Below are 18343 nucleotides of genomic sequence, written 5' to 3' on the forward strand. Positions count from 1 at the left end.
ACCAAGTATTGAGTGCATAACTGAACATAATTATTTGAAGGTTGACTTTTTTTGTATTAAAAACACTTTTCTTTTATTGGTCGGATGAAATATGCTAATTTTTTTGAGACAGGCATTTTGGGTTTTCATGAGCTGTATGTCAAAATCATCAGTATTAAAACAATAAAAGACCTGAAATATTTCAGTTGGTGTGCAATGAATCTAAAATATATGAAAGTTTAATTTTTATCATTACATTATGGAAAATAATTAACTTTATCACAATATGCTAATTTTTTGAGGAGGACCTGTATGTATATATATATATATATATATATATATATATATATACGCACACACTCAAAGAATACAAAATAAAAAAAAATCACAAAATCGTCTCATTTATTTTTCAAAATTGTCTGTGAAGAATTGTAAAAAATAAATAAAATAAAAAATGTATATACTATGATGTGTTTATATAAAACTATATTGTATAGTTATGTATGTATAATTTGTTGATAGTGATGGTATATTAATGAATAATTATTACAAAAAACATTGGACAAAATAAAAAATCAAAACAAGTTATAATTATATATAATTACAAATTTATAATTAAAATCAGGGATTCCTTTTAGCTGCACAATTCTCCAACATTTTAAAGATAGACATATCTTAAGATATAAAATATACTTTATTTGCATATTTTACATGCACGTGTGTGTGTGTATAAAGGACTTTCAATCGTTTTAATTTGAATCTAATTTATACATAATTTTTCTGTGATTAATCGCATAATTCATGAAATTAAGCATATAGACCATCTATCTTGTTTAAGATGTTTATTTTATCATCATTTGCAATATCCAGCAAAATAAACCAAAAGGTTGAAGGGTGATTCTTTCTCTTTTGTTTCAAGATAAATTGAGATATCTTTCCAAAAAAGTACACTTAGAAACTCCAAAAGGACACCAAAGAACCAAATGATATAAAGTGCCCATATAAGCACATATAGAAAGAAAGAAAAAATCTGAAATTTATAGTAAGTGTACAGCGCAACAGCAAATATCTTTTTTACATTTTAAAGAAGCCAAGTTGCGATACCGAACAGGACCACATGGAGATGCCAAAAAAAATCAAAATAACGCCTGGTGACTGCATATATCTACTACAGTACATGGATCCATTCTGTATAGCTAAACACAGCAACATAAACATGACAAATCAAAACATTATCATGAATGTGTGTGAAACAACATGAAAGTATGGAAATGTCTGTGCCTGTGCATTAATTCAAAGTGCAATCACTGTGTCAAGAGCACTCATATACGCATTATTATAATGGACTCATGTGTGCTTATTGTACGACTCCTGTACGCCACCGCAATCTTCTTTACCTTAAATACAGTCTTCGTACATCAAAACTCTACTAGTGAGACTGGTTATCAAGTCGAGAAAACGTCATTTGCATCTCATCTGGCCATACAGCGGTGGGATGTGTTGACAATCCGTTCAGTCTGTACTTCACACAGCGTGACGTGTGAGGGCCCACACTCCTTAGAGACAATCACACAATATGACAGAGATCGTGTTTTAAAGCAAAACACACTGAAATAAATAATTTACTTAAAACGCAACATGAATCTCTGTTCTCTCTGCAATCTCTGATGTAATCAGCCTGGTTTCCTTTATATTAGCGCTGTTTTGGAGTGATCGTTTGAATGCATTCACTTACTGGATCATTGGACTGAAAACTTTCCTGGAGTTTAGTGGCTTAAAATGATCTGATCGCAAGCAGAGAAGCAAAATTGGGTTAAAAGGGAAATTAATTGCATGCACTAACGCGTTAACGATGAAAGCCCAATTTATATATATATATATATATATATATATATATATATATATATATATATATATATATATATATATATATATATAAATTAATAAATAAATAAAATCACAAGTTAACACAATCACTTACATTTATAATATCGGACGATATCTGATATTTTACTGACATGTTCCCTATTTTAATGTAATAACTATTTTATACAGGATTAACTTTTTGCATGTTCAACAAAATCAGCATTGCTTCTTGGAAAGAAGTAATAATTAGTCTTGCATGGTCACTTCACGTTGTATTTCTCTAAGAAAAGAATCAGCAGACCTCTTGCGTTCACACTCTGAGTCACTGTCTCTTTAATGTTGATGACTTGGCCTCCATTCACCTGTGACCAGGCTAGCCCTCAGCTTTAGCAGCAGGGCAGTAGCCCAGTGCACCGTCCTTTCCCCCCGCCTGATGGAGAATCACTTCCTGTTTACAAACCCTGCCTAGTGTGCTGCGGCTACCCAGAAGCTGGGGGTTGCGCTCTGGTCAGGCGTGCCAGGGCCACAGCTGGGGTTCACTGCTTCACTTGTAATGTAACAACAAGCATCTGGTGCTTATTAATGCAGTGAGACTTTGTCTGTCCCTCGCTGTCTCTCTCTCTCTCTCTCTCTCTCTCTCAATAACACTCTGAGACGGCCCTCTGGAAGTAGGAGGGCTGAACCGCCTCTCTCTTTGGCATACTAGGCTGTGAATGGCCCACATCCAAAGGCTGTTTGTTTCACTCACACCTCAGAGTACAGAACCGCACTCCTCACAGCATGCCAATGAGACCACATCACCTCCTGACTAGAACTTCACTAAACATGTTTTATTTTTTACTGTGATAACTAACGTTAAAGCTGAGAACAGCTTGGATGTTGGCGTGTTAGAAGTCTGGAGCATTTTGCAGTGCTTTAATGTAGCGCTTCTCCACTACAGCTCACGTTTTTATTTATTTTGACTTTTGAGTAACATCTGAGCATGTACTTACTTAAAATAACCATTTTCAGCAACTTGTGTGCAAGTTTTCGGATTTATTTAATCATGTTTGGCATTTCATAACCTTGTAACTGAATATTTTATAAGAACTCATGCATTATTCTGCTGTTTGTTAATGAACAGTGTACATCTTGGAGCTACAATGTTAGTACAGGCATATTTCATAACTGCTACAATCACAATTTATTTATTTAATATGGATGCATTTCGAACATTCTTCAAAACAAATATGATAAACTTCTGATACAGACTCTTTATCCTTTTCTGCTGGACTAACAGTTTTTAGGGGACATTCTTGGCCCCAGTGGGTGTTTTTAAGCTTGTAAGAAATATATTACTTATTTGACACTTAATTTACATTTAGTCACTTTGCAGATGATTTTATCCAAAGCGACTTACAATTTGGGGATACATAAAGCAATTCTTCTTAGAGACAAAAAGACGCAGGAAGAGCTCGTATACCAAGATTTAGGCATTGTTCAAGCTAGAAAGAGAAGGAATAAATAAAGAGATTAATTTAGTTAATAATGAATGTATAATGAACAAAACAAGTGATAAACACCTCTTTTATGAGTACATTTTTCTTATATTAATTTATGTCAATGTACTTTCAGGGTTTCCATTTAGCTGCCCACAACTTATTCTGCATTCTATTTAAAAGTGTATATATATTCTATATAAAATATATTAAATTGCTTAAAAATTTATTTATATATAATATTATCCACACATCTTATTTTAATATCATTTCAATACAGCTTTATTTATTAATATTATTAGTAAAAAAATATATATTTTACTGGTTTCATTTTAATCTTGGTTAAATTTGGGTAATTTTGTTGTGTTTTTGTCCTTATCTGTAGTTAGTTTTGTAGTTCTTGTAGGTTTTTTTTTTTGTTTTTGGTGTGTGTGTGTGTGTGTTTGTGTGTATATTAATCATAGTAAAAATAAATTTAATTGAGAAACTAGCTGTTTATATATACACACACACACATTGATTTATTTTCTTATTTTATGGTTTAATTTTTCCATTTCAGTTTTAGTTAACTATACTAACCCTGACACACAAAAACGTTTTTTTTTTTTTTTTTTCAAAATACATTTTAATGCTTTAAATATTGCTATATGAAATAATGAAATAAAATGTTCCACAGTGACCGATAATTGAATTCAGGTCCAATTTGTTCTGCTGCTCTGCTCGTTAGCATTCAGCTATTCCACATATTTCTCATCTACTCTGAAGCAAAACTACCCAGCACTGAGCTCTTCATTAGCTGCTTGCTCTGTAGAACGTTGTTTGTTTAATGCAACATTTTTCAGACCATTTTTGTGGTTCCAATGCCATGTAAATGTACTCTCTAATTAGCTTAAAACATAATAAATGGCTTGTTCCCTGCTATTTGCTGTGTGGGCTGTGAGGTACACTGTGTTTTTGGTCTACATTGTAAAGTGAAGTGCTAATTCTGCATGTTTTGCATAATCTTCAGTAACATCATCCTGTTATTATCCTCGTTATAGTGCAATAAACAACTCCCACCGTCCCAGTAAAACCATTTGCTGGGCTTTTGCATGTCTTGTTTTGTTAACTAGGTCGTTCTCAGGACGTGGTGCCATTTATGCAAGAACATTTTTTAGGAACTCTTAAAAAGTCCTGTTTTTTATTTAGTTTTAATTTAATGTAATTTGTATCATCATTTCTCAGACGTTATTGCTGAAATCATATATTCACATTTGCCCATGCATATATTATACTACTACTACACACATATATATAACCCCCCCCCCCCCAATGGCCTTATCGAGAAGAAAATAATGTTTGTATAATCAGATTATATTTAATTTTTAAACTATCCCTTCAGTCATAAAAGTATTAAGTCATAGACGTACATGGCAGCAGTACTGAGAATGACCCAACTTTTGTCACACATTTTCTCTTTCACCCTCAGCTTGTGCTTTCATTCATTTTCCTTTTTATCCCCACTTTACTTTTTCATTTTGAAATTTGTTTCCATGTCTGACTTTCTGCCTCTTGTTTTTCTCTCTTTCTCTCTCTTCCCATTTCCCTTTTACCTTGTTTCTCTGTTGTCCTGTCGTTGTTCCTGGGCTTGGAAAATGGACGGACCATCACATGCACTCATAACACAAAACGTCCTGGTGCCAATACTCTTCCTCCTTCCCTTTGTTGTGGTTATTGCATGAATGTTTGTTCCTGCCTGTGATCTTGTGTTGGTCTTTGTTTTGTAGTCACTCAGAGTGGTTCTTCAGTGTCCTCCACTCTAGTGTCCCTTCTGCTCTCTCCGTTATTGCTGCTTTTGCTTTAATAGAGTCGAGGAAATGTCTTCTCCTCATGTTGAGGATCCTCTGCATGATTTGTCTCTGTGTCTCTCTAATGTGCTTTGAACACTGAGCCTCATAGACAAAGTAACTCCAATTACAACTTAAGGAAATACAAAAGATATTCAGTTTCAGATGACCAAATGCTTAAAATGACTGTGCTTTTTAATTTATGTGATTAAAAAAAAGTAACTTTTTATATATATATCGCCTCCAGTCTATAGACATTTGCACTGTATTATGAAAGTAAAACTGCATTGTGTCATTCTAGTGGCACCAGATGGAATTAACTGAACGCTAAGCCCTGCCTTAAAACAGTAGTTATTAATAATACTTTAACAACTGTTTTAATGTTTAATGCAAGTTTATGGAGGATTTTATTTGGGGGGGGGGGGGGGGGGTAGTTTTAAAGGCAATTTAACAATGATCTTGAGGGGCGGGGCTTAGCGGATATTGAAGAGTGGATAGTTGAACAGTGAAGAAATAATGAAACAGAAGGTCATGAAATAAGATTTTAGAAACCGAATAATAAAAGTACATGGCCTCTGTGGGATGCTGTGTCTTTGGAAACAACAATTACTTTTGCAGTTCCATGTAGTGCTGCTAATGATACAGTAATGACACGTTTCACCTTAAAGAATGAGAGAGTGAAACACTAAGTTAAAAGCAGAGAGACATTATATCTTGTCTGTCTTATATTCTTCTTTTGATCTACGGATTGTTTCAACTAAAACTGTACCAGTCCTTTGGGATCCAACTTTGTAACAAATCTTTCAGATGTTATTTTATTACTTAAAAAGACTTTTTGAGGCTTCTACTTACTGTAATGTTTAAAAAAACAGCATTGTATCATAGTCATCACTAGGGCTATTGTTCACATGTGGCATTATTAAAATCATTTTTTATATACTGTTGTAGTGTCATTTTTCTTTTTTTGGGTGGGGGGGGGGGTTCTACAAAAGTTTGGGGTCTGTAGGTTTTAATTCTTTTTTTTTTAGTTTTCAAGACTGAATTTATACATTTAAAAAGTGCAGTAAAAACAGTAGTATTGTAAAATATTATTAGACTGTCACATGATCTTTCAGAAATCGTTCTAACATTCTAATTTGCTGTTTGAGAAACATTTATTATCATTTTTGTTGAAAACAGTTGTGCTGCTTAATATTTTTGTGGAAACAGAATTCTTTGAATAGCATTTTTTTTTATAAATGAAATAAATTTCTTTATTGTCACTTTTGATTAATACAATGTAATTGCAGGATAAATAGTTTTATTTCTGAATTAACTTTTTTAAACTGACCCCAAACTTTTAAACGGTGGTGTATGTGTAATTTGCAATGACACACTAAGACTTTAGTCTGTCATAAATAGCATTGATGTTGTGCTAGTTGCCATCATATCATGATGATCTTAACTGTCACTGGTGTTTATGGGTAAGTTTTGTTTTGTTTTTTTACCTTCTGGTAGTCAATAATAAACATAAAGGTTGGAAAGATGAGGGCCCTAGATTGTATCATCATTTAGTAACCCTCATGTCATTCCAAACCTCTGACTTATTTTCGTGTGCTGATACAGAGAAGGTATTTTGCAGAATGTTAGTAACCGTTTTGGTTCCCATTGACTTTTGAGTACATTGGAACTCAATAGGAACCAAAACTGTTTGGTTTTATACATTCTTCAGAATATCTTTTGTGTCAATTTAAGAAACTAAGTTTAACAGTTTGGAATGACATGAAGGTGTGTAAATGATGAAAAAAAAAAAAAATATATATATATATGTATATGTGTATATATATGTGTATATATATATATACAATATATACAATATACAATATATATATATATATATATATATATATATATATATACAATATATATATATATATATATATATATATATTGAATTAACTATAACTTTAAGTCCAAACGTGTGTATTATATTCATTGAGTGCACAATTACATCTAAAGGTGGAGTTGTTAGCTTTGCCTTGTTTGCCTTCATCAATTGTCATTGCTTTGCTGAATCCTGATAGTCTTATGATCTGAACATAACTTGCTTTACTGTTACATTGTATTGTAATTAGTGGGCTGATTATCCTCCTGCTCTATCTCTTTGTCTGTATCTCTCCTGTTTCTCCTCAAGACTCCATGGAAGATAGGATGGGCCTGAACACTGGAGTAATTGTTGGTATTCTTATACTGGTGTGTGTGCTGCTCTTGCTGATTGTGGACGCCACCTGCTGCTTCCTGAACAAGTGTGGCATCCTTATGTGCATCTGCGGTAAACCCGGGCAAGGCACCAAGGGCAAAGACATAGAGACAGGCAAAGCTGCCTTTGTGTGAGTATCCACAATGCTCTTGCACTATATATATCAACTCAAATAAGCTTATATCACACATTGAGAGCAGTCAAGGGCCCTGCATTGTAAAGAGTATGAATGTTAAGCTTGAATATTTTCAGTCGGTTATATGCTGTTCTATTAAAGCTCTCCAATCTCTGAAAGAAACAAGAGCTTCTCTTATGCCTCGACTTTAGTGACCTCATCAAACTCTACTCATTGCTGTATAATGAGCAGATGTGTGTGCTTTCTCTCTGCATGCAGTCAAGATGTGTCTAAAGAGCCCATTGTAGAAGTGAGGAAAGAGGAAGAGGCCACAGCCAATCACGACGCAGAAGGCCATCCTGAGCCCAATGAGACCACGCCGCTGACCGAACCAGAGTAAGCTCAGAGTTATGTGATAGCACACAATCACATAATCACAGAACATATACAGTGCCATTAAATCAGTGTTTCCTACACTCTAAATATAACCATTTGACTCCACCTCTAGTATCTGTCTTCTATTTTTTAACTTAAAGACAACATGAAATAGCATTTTGCGATGCATTTAAAGCTGCAGTATGTAATTTCTGCCTTGCTAGTGACATCAAATGGAATTGTGAAAAATATACTGTTTTAAAACACGTTTCCTTGAACTTATACTGACACCACGTGGTGTAAATGTATCATTACAAAGACGTTTTCAGTAAAGATAAATGTCTGCCCACTGCTCCGGGTGTGTGTTCACAGTGTGTGTGTGTTCACTGCTGTGTGTGTGCACTTTGGATGGGTTAAACGCAGAGCACGAATTCTGAGTGTGGGTCACCATACTTAGCTGTATGTCACTTTCACTTCACTTCACTTATGATAAACAAGGTTTCTATAAAAAAACGAATGCTGTTCATCAAACTATCCTGGAAAAAAGTATCATGGTTTCAGCAATGTTTCTTGAGAAGCAAATCAGAATATTAAAATGCTTTCATGTGACACTGAAGATTGGAGTTATGGCTGCTGCTAAAATTCAGGTTTGCTATCACAGAAATAAATTACATTTTAAAAAATATTAAAATGGAAGACTTTTTTATATATATATTATTTCCACAGTATTACTGTTTTAATGTGTATTTGATCAAATAAATGGAGGCTTGATAAGCATAAGGGACAAAAATGCCTGGGATGACAGTATTATAAAATATTACATACAGCAGCTATAGCATCCATAATGTGATGATAAATTTGTAGTCTGACATACTGCAGTGTCCTGCTCTTTCAATTAATTTTTCTATTGCTCCAATGTCCTATCAAATAAAAGCAAAATATTCAATAAAAATCATAAAAAAGTGGGCTATTATGTTATTTATTAGCCATCCGTACACTATTTAAAACCTATATGTGGTTGAAAAACAATTAGTAATTTTCAATTATTGTTTAGAACGATGTGTTCAGGCTGATTGTTTACAAAAAGCCTAAGGACATTTACTGAGAGTTTAAACACAGTTAATTTTGATTTCATGTTGTCTTTGGCCTCATGCTCGTTTTTTCTTACATTCTCCCACCATATTTCTTATTTTAAATCAAGTACTCCCTCTAATGACCATTAATTATAACACCACTCTTGTAATAAATGCAGTACTGCATTTCAAATCAGTATTGCATATGTGTTGTAACCACATACTTGCAATGATTTGGTGTCTCTCCCTCACTGTCTCCCCTCTGTGTCGACATCACCCGTCTGTGTCTCTGTTCTCTCCCTCTTCTCACAGGCAAGTTACAGAAATTGCCGCCACAGTGGTGGACTTGCCTCTTCCTGTGTCCACTAACTCAGACACAGTCACTGACACCTTTGACTTCAGCCAGAGCAGCCCAGTTAGCGAGAGTACCACTCTCACCTCCAGCACCACAGCACCTCCCCCTGACCCTCCTAACCCCGCCCACATGACACCACCCAACAGCAGCGCGCCCAAATCTCACACCAAACCCTCCATCTCATCTACTCCGTCTCCCGACCCGGCTAATGTTACTCTCCTGGTAGACCTGGGTGATTCCCCAGAGCCACAAGCTGAGGTTCCTCCAGTGGTCCCTTCAGAAGAACCAGTCCCAGTGCCTCCTTCCTCTCACAGCATTGTCCAACTAGATGCTCTAAACTCAAAAGTATCAGAAAACGAATTAGGGTCACTCGAGTCTCATGCCACTTTAAATCCCATCAGCCCACAGAGCAGCATCGCGATGCCCTTAGTGAATCATGACCATGAGATTGATGGAGAGCTCCCACTGGCACCAGACACAGACGTCCCTCAGGATGGGTCACATGCTGTGGAGACAGCTGGCTCCAGTGGCCCATCTGTTCCAGCACAGGACGAGTATGGATCTTTAGATGCTCTCTAGATGTTCTCTCAGTTTGTTTGTGTGTGTTTGTTGTGGCTGTAAGTTGTTGTAGTTTCACTGCATGCGGTCATCTGAATCCGTGAATGTGCATGCGTTCTATAGATGTAGTCATTTAAAGGTTGCGGCTAAAATGAAAATTCAGTCATTTACTCAGTCATATGTCATTCCAAACATGAGAGTGAAGGGCTGTTCATGGCAGTAACTATGAAGATAACTATAACTCTATATAATCTTATAAGAATAAGGAAGTCCAAAGCACTAAACATGAAGGAACAATTAGGGGTGGGCGATATGACCAAAATTTTATATCACTATACGAGTTATTTTATTTCACAGTAACAATATATCACAGTACAATTATTTTTCCTTTGAATAAGGTCTTTATGATATCAAAATTTGGGGTAAAATTCCATAATTCTCATCACCAGTGTCATTATCACAAAAAACTAATAATAGCTTAACATAAAATTTTTTTTTAATAAGAACTCAACAAGTAAACAGTCAGTAATTAATAAAGAATAAGAAACTAATTACAAGCAAAAAAAAAAAACTACGGTATAACAAATAAATGAGTGTCACATACAGTGCTGTGAAAAGCTTTTTGCCCCCTTCCTGTTTTTTTAACCTTTTGTATATGTCACACTTAAAAAATCAGGTAATGGAACCAATTTTAATTTTACACAATTTTAAAATGATGATTTCATTTATTAAGGAAAAAAAGCTGTCCAAAGCTACCTGGCCCTACATGAAAAATTAATTGCCCCTCCTGTTAAATCATGAAAGAGTTAAATTTCACTAGCCGCACCCAGGCCTGATTATTGCCAGAACGGTTGAATCAAGAAATCACTTCAAAATTCAAGAATAGATGAGAAACAAAATAGTTGACATGTATCAGTCTGGTAAGGGTTATAAAGCCATTTCTAAGGCTTTGGGACTCCAGTGAACCACAGTCAGAGCCATTATCCACAAATGGAGAAAACTTTGGAACAGTGGTGAACCAAAATTACTCCAAGAGTGCAATAACGACTCATCTAGGAGGTCACAAAAGAACCAGAACAACATCTAAAGAACTACAGACCTCACTTGCCTCAATTAAGGTCAGTGTTCATGATTCAACAATAAGAGAGAGACTGGGCAAAAACGGTATCCATGAGAGAGTGCCAAGGCAAAAGCCACTGCTGACCAAAAAGAACACAAAAAATATCTTGATTATCCCCAAGACTTTTGAGCAAATATTCTGTGGACTGATGCGACAAAAGTGGAACTTTATGGAAGGTGTGCATCCTGTTACATTTAGTGTAAAACCAAAAACCAACCATCAGAAAATCCTGAAGGAGAAAGGTTGGCCGTCAGTTTGTAACTTCATGCACACTTGATGATGATCTATGATGATCCCATGCATATAGAAATATAGTTTTCTTTTGCTGCTGATTGCGTTTTAATGTCTTAAAATCACTTTTTATTTTAACTGTAAAATGCGTAGCACCGGAGCATCACGTGAGCATGTACAGGTATGTAACCGCAGTTGAGATGATAGTTCAAAATCTTGTTAATCGTATCTAGCAGTATATCGCCCACCATCATTTTCAGAACTTTTTCTGCCCAAGATTCCAAGATCAAATCATGTTTATGAGCCATTTTTTGTCAGGTTTGCATCAGTCAAAAACACTGACCCTAATTATTAACAGTGTTAGCAGAGAGAATCTATTTCACACATAATCGCATTATACCTAAATATATCCAAATCAAACAAGCAAGAGCCTGTGATTCAGCATAGAAATCAATAAAATCTTAGTGATGCTGCGCTGTGAACCACCGCAGCCGATATTCCCAATACGTGAATGAATCTTTCTGATCATTAATAACTTAATGAAGAAATAAAGTCATACAGGATTGGAATGACATGAGTGTGAATAAATGATGACAAAATGACAATTTTTGCCTGATCTGTCCCTTTAATGGTCTCAACCACAGGAAAATTCTGGATGAGAAGAGTACAGCTGAACTGAAGAAAGTTATGCCTGGCACTGGAGCAGAACCCAACGCCTTCACGCAAACAAACGCCGCTGAAAGTAAAGCATGAGAAGACGAGTAAAAGCATTGTGGTGACCATAGACGAACGTGTTTGTTTAACAGTGCCCTTAATGAATCTTCTGAACAAACGGTGTAACTACAGACAAAACTTTCACTTATGTATGTATGTATGCATTTTCCATTTATTTTTGTTGATTTGAGCGAGTTTCTGTAACGGAGTTACAAATTCATTCTATTCAAAGATATTCATATAGAGCTTCTTGTGTTTCTTTGTAAAAAAAAAAAAATTCTCCATCAAAAGGATAATTATTATGGCAGGGCATCAAGTTATTCGGGAGAATGATTTAATCAGTAATACATGAAGGATTTACATTGTTAAATGTACATGATTTTTCCTATTTTTATTTTATTTTTTATCTTGAGTGTTTGAGGGCTAGGTTCGATCTGTTATTAGTTTTGTATTTTATCATATTTTAATTACATTGAACTGTTTTGCCTGTTGGATGATAACTGGTAATGGCAGTTATATAAAGATATGACCGAAAGTCTGATAAAGATTTCAAACCAGCCATTTGATTCGCTACTGAAGTCTTTATTGGATCAGTTTTAACAATTACCGTGTGTTTCTAATATTTGGGATTTATACTTTAAATCATTCTTCCAACATGCACCTATAAAGCATCGACTTAAACTAAAATATCTGCTCATTTTTATACCTTGTACCTCTGGAGAAATGTTTCACACTTTCACCTGCAAGCTTGTGCACTGTGATTGTCTCTTTTTCTTTTCTTTTCTTCAAGAAAATTTGCATAGCTTTGCAGCAACCGCTGATTGTCCTTTTATAACATGATGTATGTTAACAGTCCTGGATGAAACTGGACTGATAGGACACGTGACTCTGAGAAGAGTTCTTATATCATCACTCATTGCATGACTGTCTGCTTGCCCATGTCTGATGTTAAACAAGACTGGCCAGAACTGTACAACCTCAGTTTATGGCAGTCTGGTGGAGAAATTGTGAAGATTGTCGGTTCTGGGTGTTTTCATGATTTCAATGCTTTCTATGATGTTTTGAAGAGAATGGAAGATCATTTTGTTTGCCCATTGTACACAGATGGTTCAGTTGTTCACTGCCAGTTTGCCCCAAAACCATAAGTCGTTTCATGTACTGTATATGGGGATTTGACCAATAATATAGCAGTATAATGGGTGATCTTTATAATGATAAGCAAAGAACATGTAAATTGTGTTGTTCTAACATATTTTAATTAAACTCATTCAAACGTGAAAGATTCTCTTAAGTTTGTTGTGCTTGTGCAATATCATGCTTAGATAATCTGACCTAAAGGTAAATATATTAACTCTCTACATTTTTGTTTGGTAGATTTGTAAAGGTCATCATTAAAAATGCCTTCAGATAAACACTCACTTTCATTTTAAGCATTACAAACAAATGCAAGTATTTTTATTTTTATACAAATATGGTAGCCAGGGTACTCTCCAAAATAATAGCCTCTGTGGTTATTATTGCTACAATAAATCTGTGGTAAATTGTTATTGGCCAACACTGTCAGCAGAAATGAAATTAAAATGGCAGAAGGGTTCTGAAGAAACTTTTTTGGAAGAGACCATATGGTGTTACGTGAATGGGTTACTTATTAATATTTTGAAAAGTGTCATTCTGGAGTACATGTATAATGTTTACATTGTATCCGGCTTAAAATTCCCACCTTAGACAGAAAGAAGAAAGTACCTACTTATCAATGATTTAACTTGGCCAGCAGGTGGCACTGTTTCATAAGCCTCAAATGTTAGAGGACGAGGTCACAACGTGACTGCATCTGCTTTTATATAAACATATTTAACACAAACAGACACTAGCAGATGTATTATTTGCATTTAATATGCATCAAATTCAGTTAATACTTGAAGACAACTGTTTGCCATTTCCGAATCAAAAGTGTTTTTTTTTTCCTGTGGGACTTTAAATGTCTAGGTGGATCTGGATGAAAGTTTCATTAAACTTTTAATTTCTTGAAAAATGAAACGTTAAATTGGCAAAAGCCCGTAATCTATTTTTAATTTAAGTAAATTAGTAGTTCAAGAGATAATCCCGGTGAGCCCAAAATATATTTTGAAGAATGTTAGTAATAGTGATGGCAGCCACGTTTTTTTTCTCCATACGATGGAAGTCAATGGCTACCGTCAACTGTTTGGTTACCAACATTCAGAATATCTTCTTTTGTCCTCAACAGAAGAAGATAAAATAATAATAATTTTAGGTTTGGTGGGTTAATTATATATTTAAAGTTAAACAACTTTACATTTTGTCATCAAATACGTTTTTAACATGAATATTTTTAAAAATGTATGAATAAAACATGAACAAATATTGCGTGGCAAGATTAAGAAGACAAGAAAATACAGTGGCTCTCTGATGGTCCAGGGTTATCCTTCACTGTTATTGTATTTTTAAGGAATGAAGCAGCATGTCTCCTGATAAAACGACAGTGGGAGTGAGGTAAGACACATTGGCACGGTGCTTTTGTGCGTGGTTTTATTCTCATTCATTCTTTCCCCCTTCATTCATGGACAAGCTAAGCTCTTTTAATGCAGTCATGCTCTTTAAAGTTAAATATCCTCTGAGGAAAGTGTAAGTAGGCTGCATGCCGGGCTATATTTTTCTCTGTAAGTTGGTTTTAATACTTGAATTTTCAGTCATATGTAAATGACTGTTAGGAGTTTTGGTTTAATTCTAGTAATAGAACACCACAGTACTGTTTACCTCACCAGCTCCATCCTTAAAGCACTAATAATAATCATAGGGTTCATGCGCGCGGCGTCTTGGCTCGCCTCAGTGAAAACAGCGAGCCATTGCTTTGACGTCACGGTGATGATGATGATTGGAATTCGCACGGCGAGTGTAGTGCGCGTGAAGCGGCTCCTGTGAACCTCAGTATGTTGATGCCTTAATAACAAGTGTTCAATTTATGCGCCAATTGCAGGTAAGTGAAAATAACTTCACCGGTTAAACGTTAGTTGTTCTTCCAGATGCTGACACTGGCAAGATACATGCTTATTAGTTGGTGAAAGTGCTGCGAGAATGAGTTAATTTTGCTTTGAGGATGCAACTTGTTTCTTGTCTTTAAATATAGGCTACAGCACACGCCTAAGTGTACACAGATCCTACATGCTCATTTATGCTTTCGGGACACGTAGCCTTGAAATGTTATGAAAATGGTTACGCGTATAGCTTAAACTAACTGCTGTGGATGTTGCTTAAAACAACTTGTCAATCATGTGCGTTTGCGCTTGGCAGCGCAGTAAAGACTGCGAATACAGACTGTTGCACGGAAGAAACATGACCGTCTTCGCTGTCTCAGATCTGTTTGCTTATTCTGTCATATTTAGCAAGCGTAATATAGTCGTAAATTTAATATGGAAAGGTCGATAGATGGAAAGTGGTTCCAATATACTCACGGTTTCGGTTTATTTGTGTTGTTTGAAGGCTGAAAGGTTATAAGTGTTCAACCTTTTCAGGTTTGTCATGAAGGACAAGGTGCATCTGTACCTTTTTTTTTTTTTTTTGCTTCAATTAAGTGTTCAGTACAAACGGAGGCTTTTTGACCAATCTGATGCCTCTTGTCTGAAATGCAATTCCCTCATGCGCAAAATAAATAAATAAACAAACAAAATATAATCTTGAGGTTTGACAAAATCAGAATGCAGGTTTTTTTTAGGAATTGATACTTTTTATTAGATGTTTATATATTTTTCACTTTATTTAAGGTCTGTTCTGTCAAAAATAATACAACAACAACAATAGTAGTAAATATTAATAAATGTTAATATAACAGACAGACCCATAATCTGCTTGACAGACATTGTTTTTTCCATATTCGCACTGTTCTACTTGATCAGTTATCCATCAATGCTAGAATTAAATGGCACCATTTGCTGAGTCCAAAGTAAAAAAATAGTGACTATGGATTTATCAGTATGTATTAATATTTACAGGTAAAAAATAAATAAATACAAATTATAAATAATTTCATGCTTTTTACAAAACCATTTGTGCTTCCCCAAGATTTTGCAAAATGCTTATAATACTAGTTAAACTATTGTTATTAGTTGTCATTGTGACAAAAAAAAAAAAAAAAGGAATTGTTATTGAACAGTTAAGCATAAAAATCTGTGTTGGTATTAGTTGATCTGTAAATAATGTATAAATGTTTTTAGACAATTAGTCTTTTTTTTTATATATTAATTATTTTAATTTTTTATAGTGCAGCTGTACGTGTCACAACAGATTAAAATGTCACTCCTGGGTTTAGTTCTTCTTTTTCCTTTCTGAAGGAATGTTCCAGAGTGTTAATAAAAAATTAAAGGTGCAATTAAAGCAAATTATGGTTCTTGCCCGAGGAACAATATCAGAAAAGGAAGTTCCTCTCAAGCATGTGCTGAATGCCGTCGGTTCAGTTTCACCTGGCAGCTTTCCACCACTATCGTTGCAATTGCATAACATTAAGTACATGTTGTGACGATTGGCTTTTGCCTCTGTACAGATTCAACAACAACACCCCTTCGACTTTTTCCTCAAAGCATTGTGTTAACCTGTTTGAGTGATGATTAACATGACCTGTGTAACAGAGATGAATGAACAGAGCATTGCACATCTGACGGAGTGTATTTTATATTCATTCTTGTTTTAGTGACATGACTGAATGACATTTACAGGAGCACTCAAGGAGAGAAGCAAATCCGTGAGATGGTTCGGTAGATGTCCATGTAATGGATTTGACAAAAATGGGTGCGATCCACCTCCAGAACCCCAGCCACCCCACATCGCTCCTGCAGAAGGCCAACCAGATGCGCCTCTCTGGGACATTGTGTGATGTGGTCATCATGGTCGACAGCCAGGAGTTTCATGCCCACAGAACCGTGCTCGCATGTGCTAGTAAGATGTTTGAGATCCTGTTCCACCGCAACAGCCAACATTACACTCTGGACTTCCTCTCACCAAAGACCTTCCAGCAGATTCTGGAGTATGCCTACACCGCCACGCTCCAAGCCAAGCTGGAGGACCTGGACGACCTGCTGTACGCCGCAGAGATTTTAGAGATAGAATACTTGGAGGAGCAATGTCTGAAGATCTTGGAAACCATCCAGGCGTCCGAAGAGAACGACACGGACGTGAACATGAACGAGAACGGCGCAGAGGATGCAGATGACCGCAGGATCAAGTACCTTAAGAGCACATTTATCTCTAAAAAGCATTCCATACAGGACGCTGGCCATCGCTTGGCGCTGGTCGGCATGGTTGATAAGAGATCTTCAGAGTCCACCCAACTGGGTCTTTCAACCGTCAGTCCGACTAAAGCAGCCATAGAGGGCCTGATGAGCATGGGGCAGTCTGTCCACCAAGGAAACATGGCCCAGAGTTTCTCAAACAACCTTGATAACTCATCTCCTTTGCTAGATAAAATCAAGACTGAAATGATGCAGGTAGATGAGGACTACCAACATGATGGTGGCTTCCCCAGGAACGGGGAGGGTGGAGGTGACTCCAGGCAGCTTCGAGACACTCCTGGAACCCCGACCAGAGGTAGCGTCATCACCAGCGCCCGCGAGCTCCACTCCGCCGATAGTTCTGCTGATTCACAAGGAGACAACACTCAAGTGGGTGTAGTCAATATGGCCAGTCTGGCTGATAGACATTTCGCTTCGCTGTGCTCTATCCCGTCCAATCATAAGAGTGAAAGCATGCTGCCCTTGCCTGTGTCCATGGCCTCAACGCTACATGTGCCAACCTCCCTGGCAATGTCGATGGATTTCAGTGCCTATGGGGGGCTCTTCCATCAGAGCTTGATTCAGAGGGAGTTCTTAAGCAAGCTTGGGCATTTCACAGCGAATGTAAAGCATGAGGTCCAAACCCAGAAAGAAAGATGTGAGGTGTGTGATATGGAGCTGCCTGATAATGAAGCTGCTGAACAACACAGGTGAGTGAAATTATTTAGGAATTTAGGAATTTAGGAATTTCCTAATGGTTTATATATTTATATAAATAATACAACCCATCATTTATTCACCTTTATAACTTTTTGTTCTGTGGACCACAAAAAGAGGAATTAACAAGAATGTCCATGCTGCTCTTTTCCGTATATTCAAATTGAATGATGGCCAAAGGGAAATGGTGGAAAGCAAAATAAAAGTGATCCATACCACTATTGAAAATGCACATATTCAAATATTGTGCATCACAATTAATCACAAGGTACTTAGGAACCAGTGACATTTGGCATCATTGATAAATATGTGTAATTCATCAATATTTTAGACTTTTCCTTTTGTATATTTTTAGAAGACTTTAAAAAGAGTACAGCAGTCGTCTTAGGGGTCATGTTGAACATGAGCAACGGAATGA

At 36.0% G+C, this 18343-nt stretch overlaps 2 protein-coding genes across 21 annotated transcripts in view; both read left to right on the forward strand.

Annotated features, from left to right (window-relative positions):
- ncam1b (neural cell adhesion molecule 1b) overlaps positions 1-13209 on the forward strand; it is a 102607-nt gene extending 89398 nt beyond the window's left edge. For 14 of the 19 annotated variants that reach the window (XM_059514591.1, XM_059514593.1, XM_059514595.1 and 11 more), the window contains 4 exons: positions 7323-7518; positions 7783-7899; positions 9264-9860; positions 11860-13209. In XM_059514591.1, coding sequence (XP_059370574.1) covers positions 7323-7518; positions 7783-7899; positions 9264-9860; positions 11860-11968 — 1019 coding nt within the window. In that variant the 3' untranslated portion in view covers positions 11969-13209. Of the gene's footprint in view, positions 1-5089; positions 5608-7322; positions 7519-7782; positions 7900-9263; positions 9861-11859 lie in introns of those variants that run through there. The other 5 variants (XM_059514609.1, XM_059514610.1, XM_059514606.1 and 2 more) reach the window with 4 other exon arrangements.
- A 1402-nt stretch (positions 13210-14611) lies between these two features.
- zbtb16b (zinc finger and BTB domain containing 16b) overlaps positions 14612-18343 on the forward strand; it is a 51075-nt gene continuing 47343 nt past the window's right edge. The window contains exons 1-2 of one of the 2 annotated variants that reach the window (XM_059514613.1): positions 14612-14924; positions 16657-17918. In XM_059514613.1, coding sequence (XP_059370596.1) covers positions 16711-17918 — 1208 coding nt within the window. In that variant the 5' untranslated portion in view covers positions 14612-14924; positions 16657-16710. The remainder of the gene's footprint in view (positions 14925-16656; positions 17919-18343) is intronic. The other variant, XM_059514612.1, reaches the window with a different exon arrangement.

Source organism: Carassius carassius, chromosome 28 (assembly GCF_963082965.1).
Source record: "Carassius carassius chromosome 28, fCarCar2.1, whole genome shotgun sequence".
Classification (NCBI taxonomy): domain Eukaryota; kingdom Metazoa; phylum Chordata; class Actinopteri; order Cypriniformes; family Cyprinidae; genus Carassius; species Carassius carassius.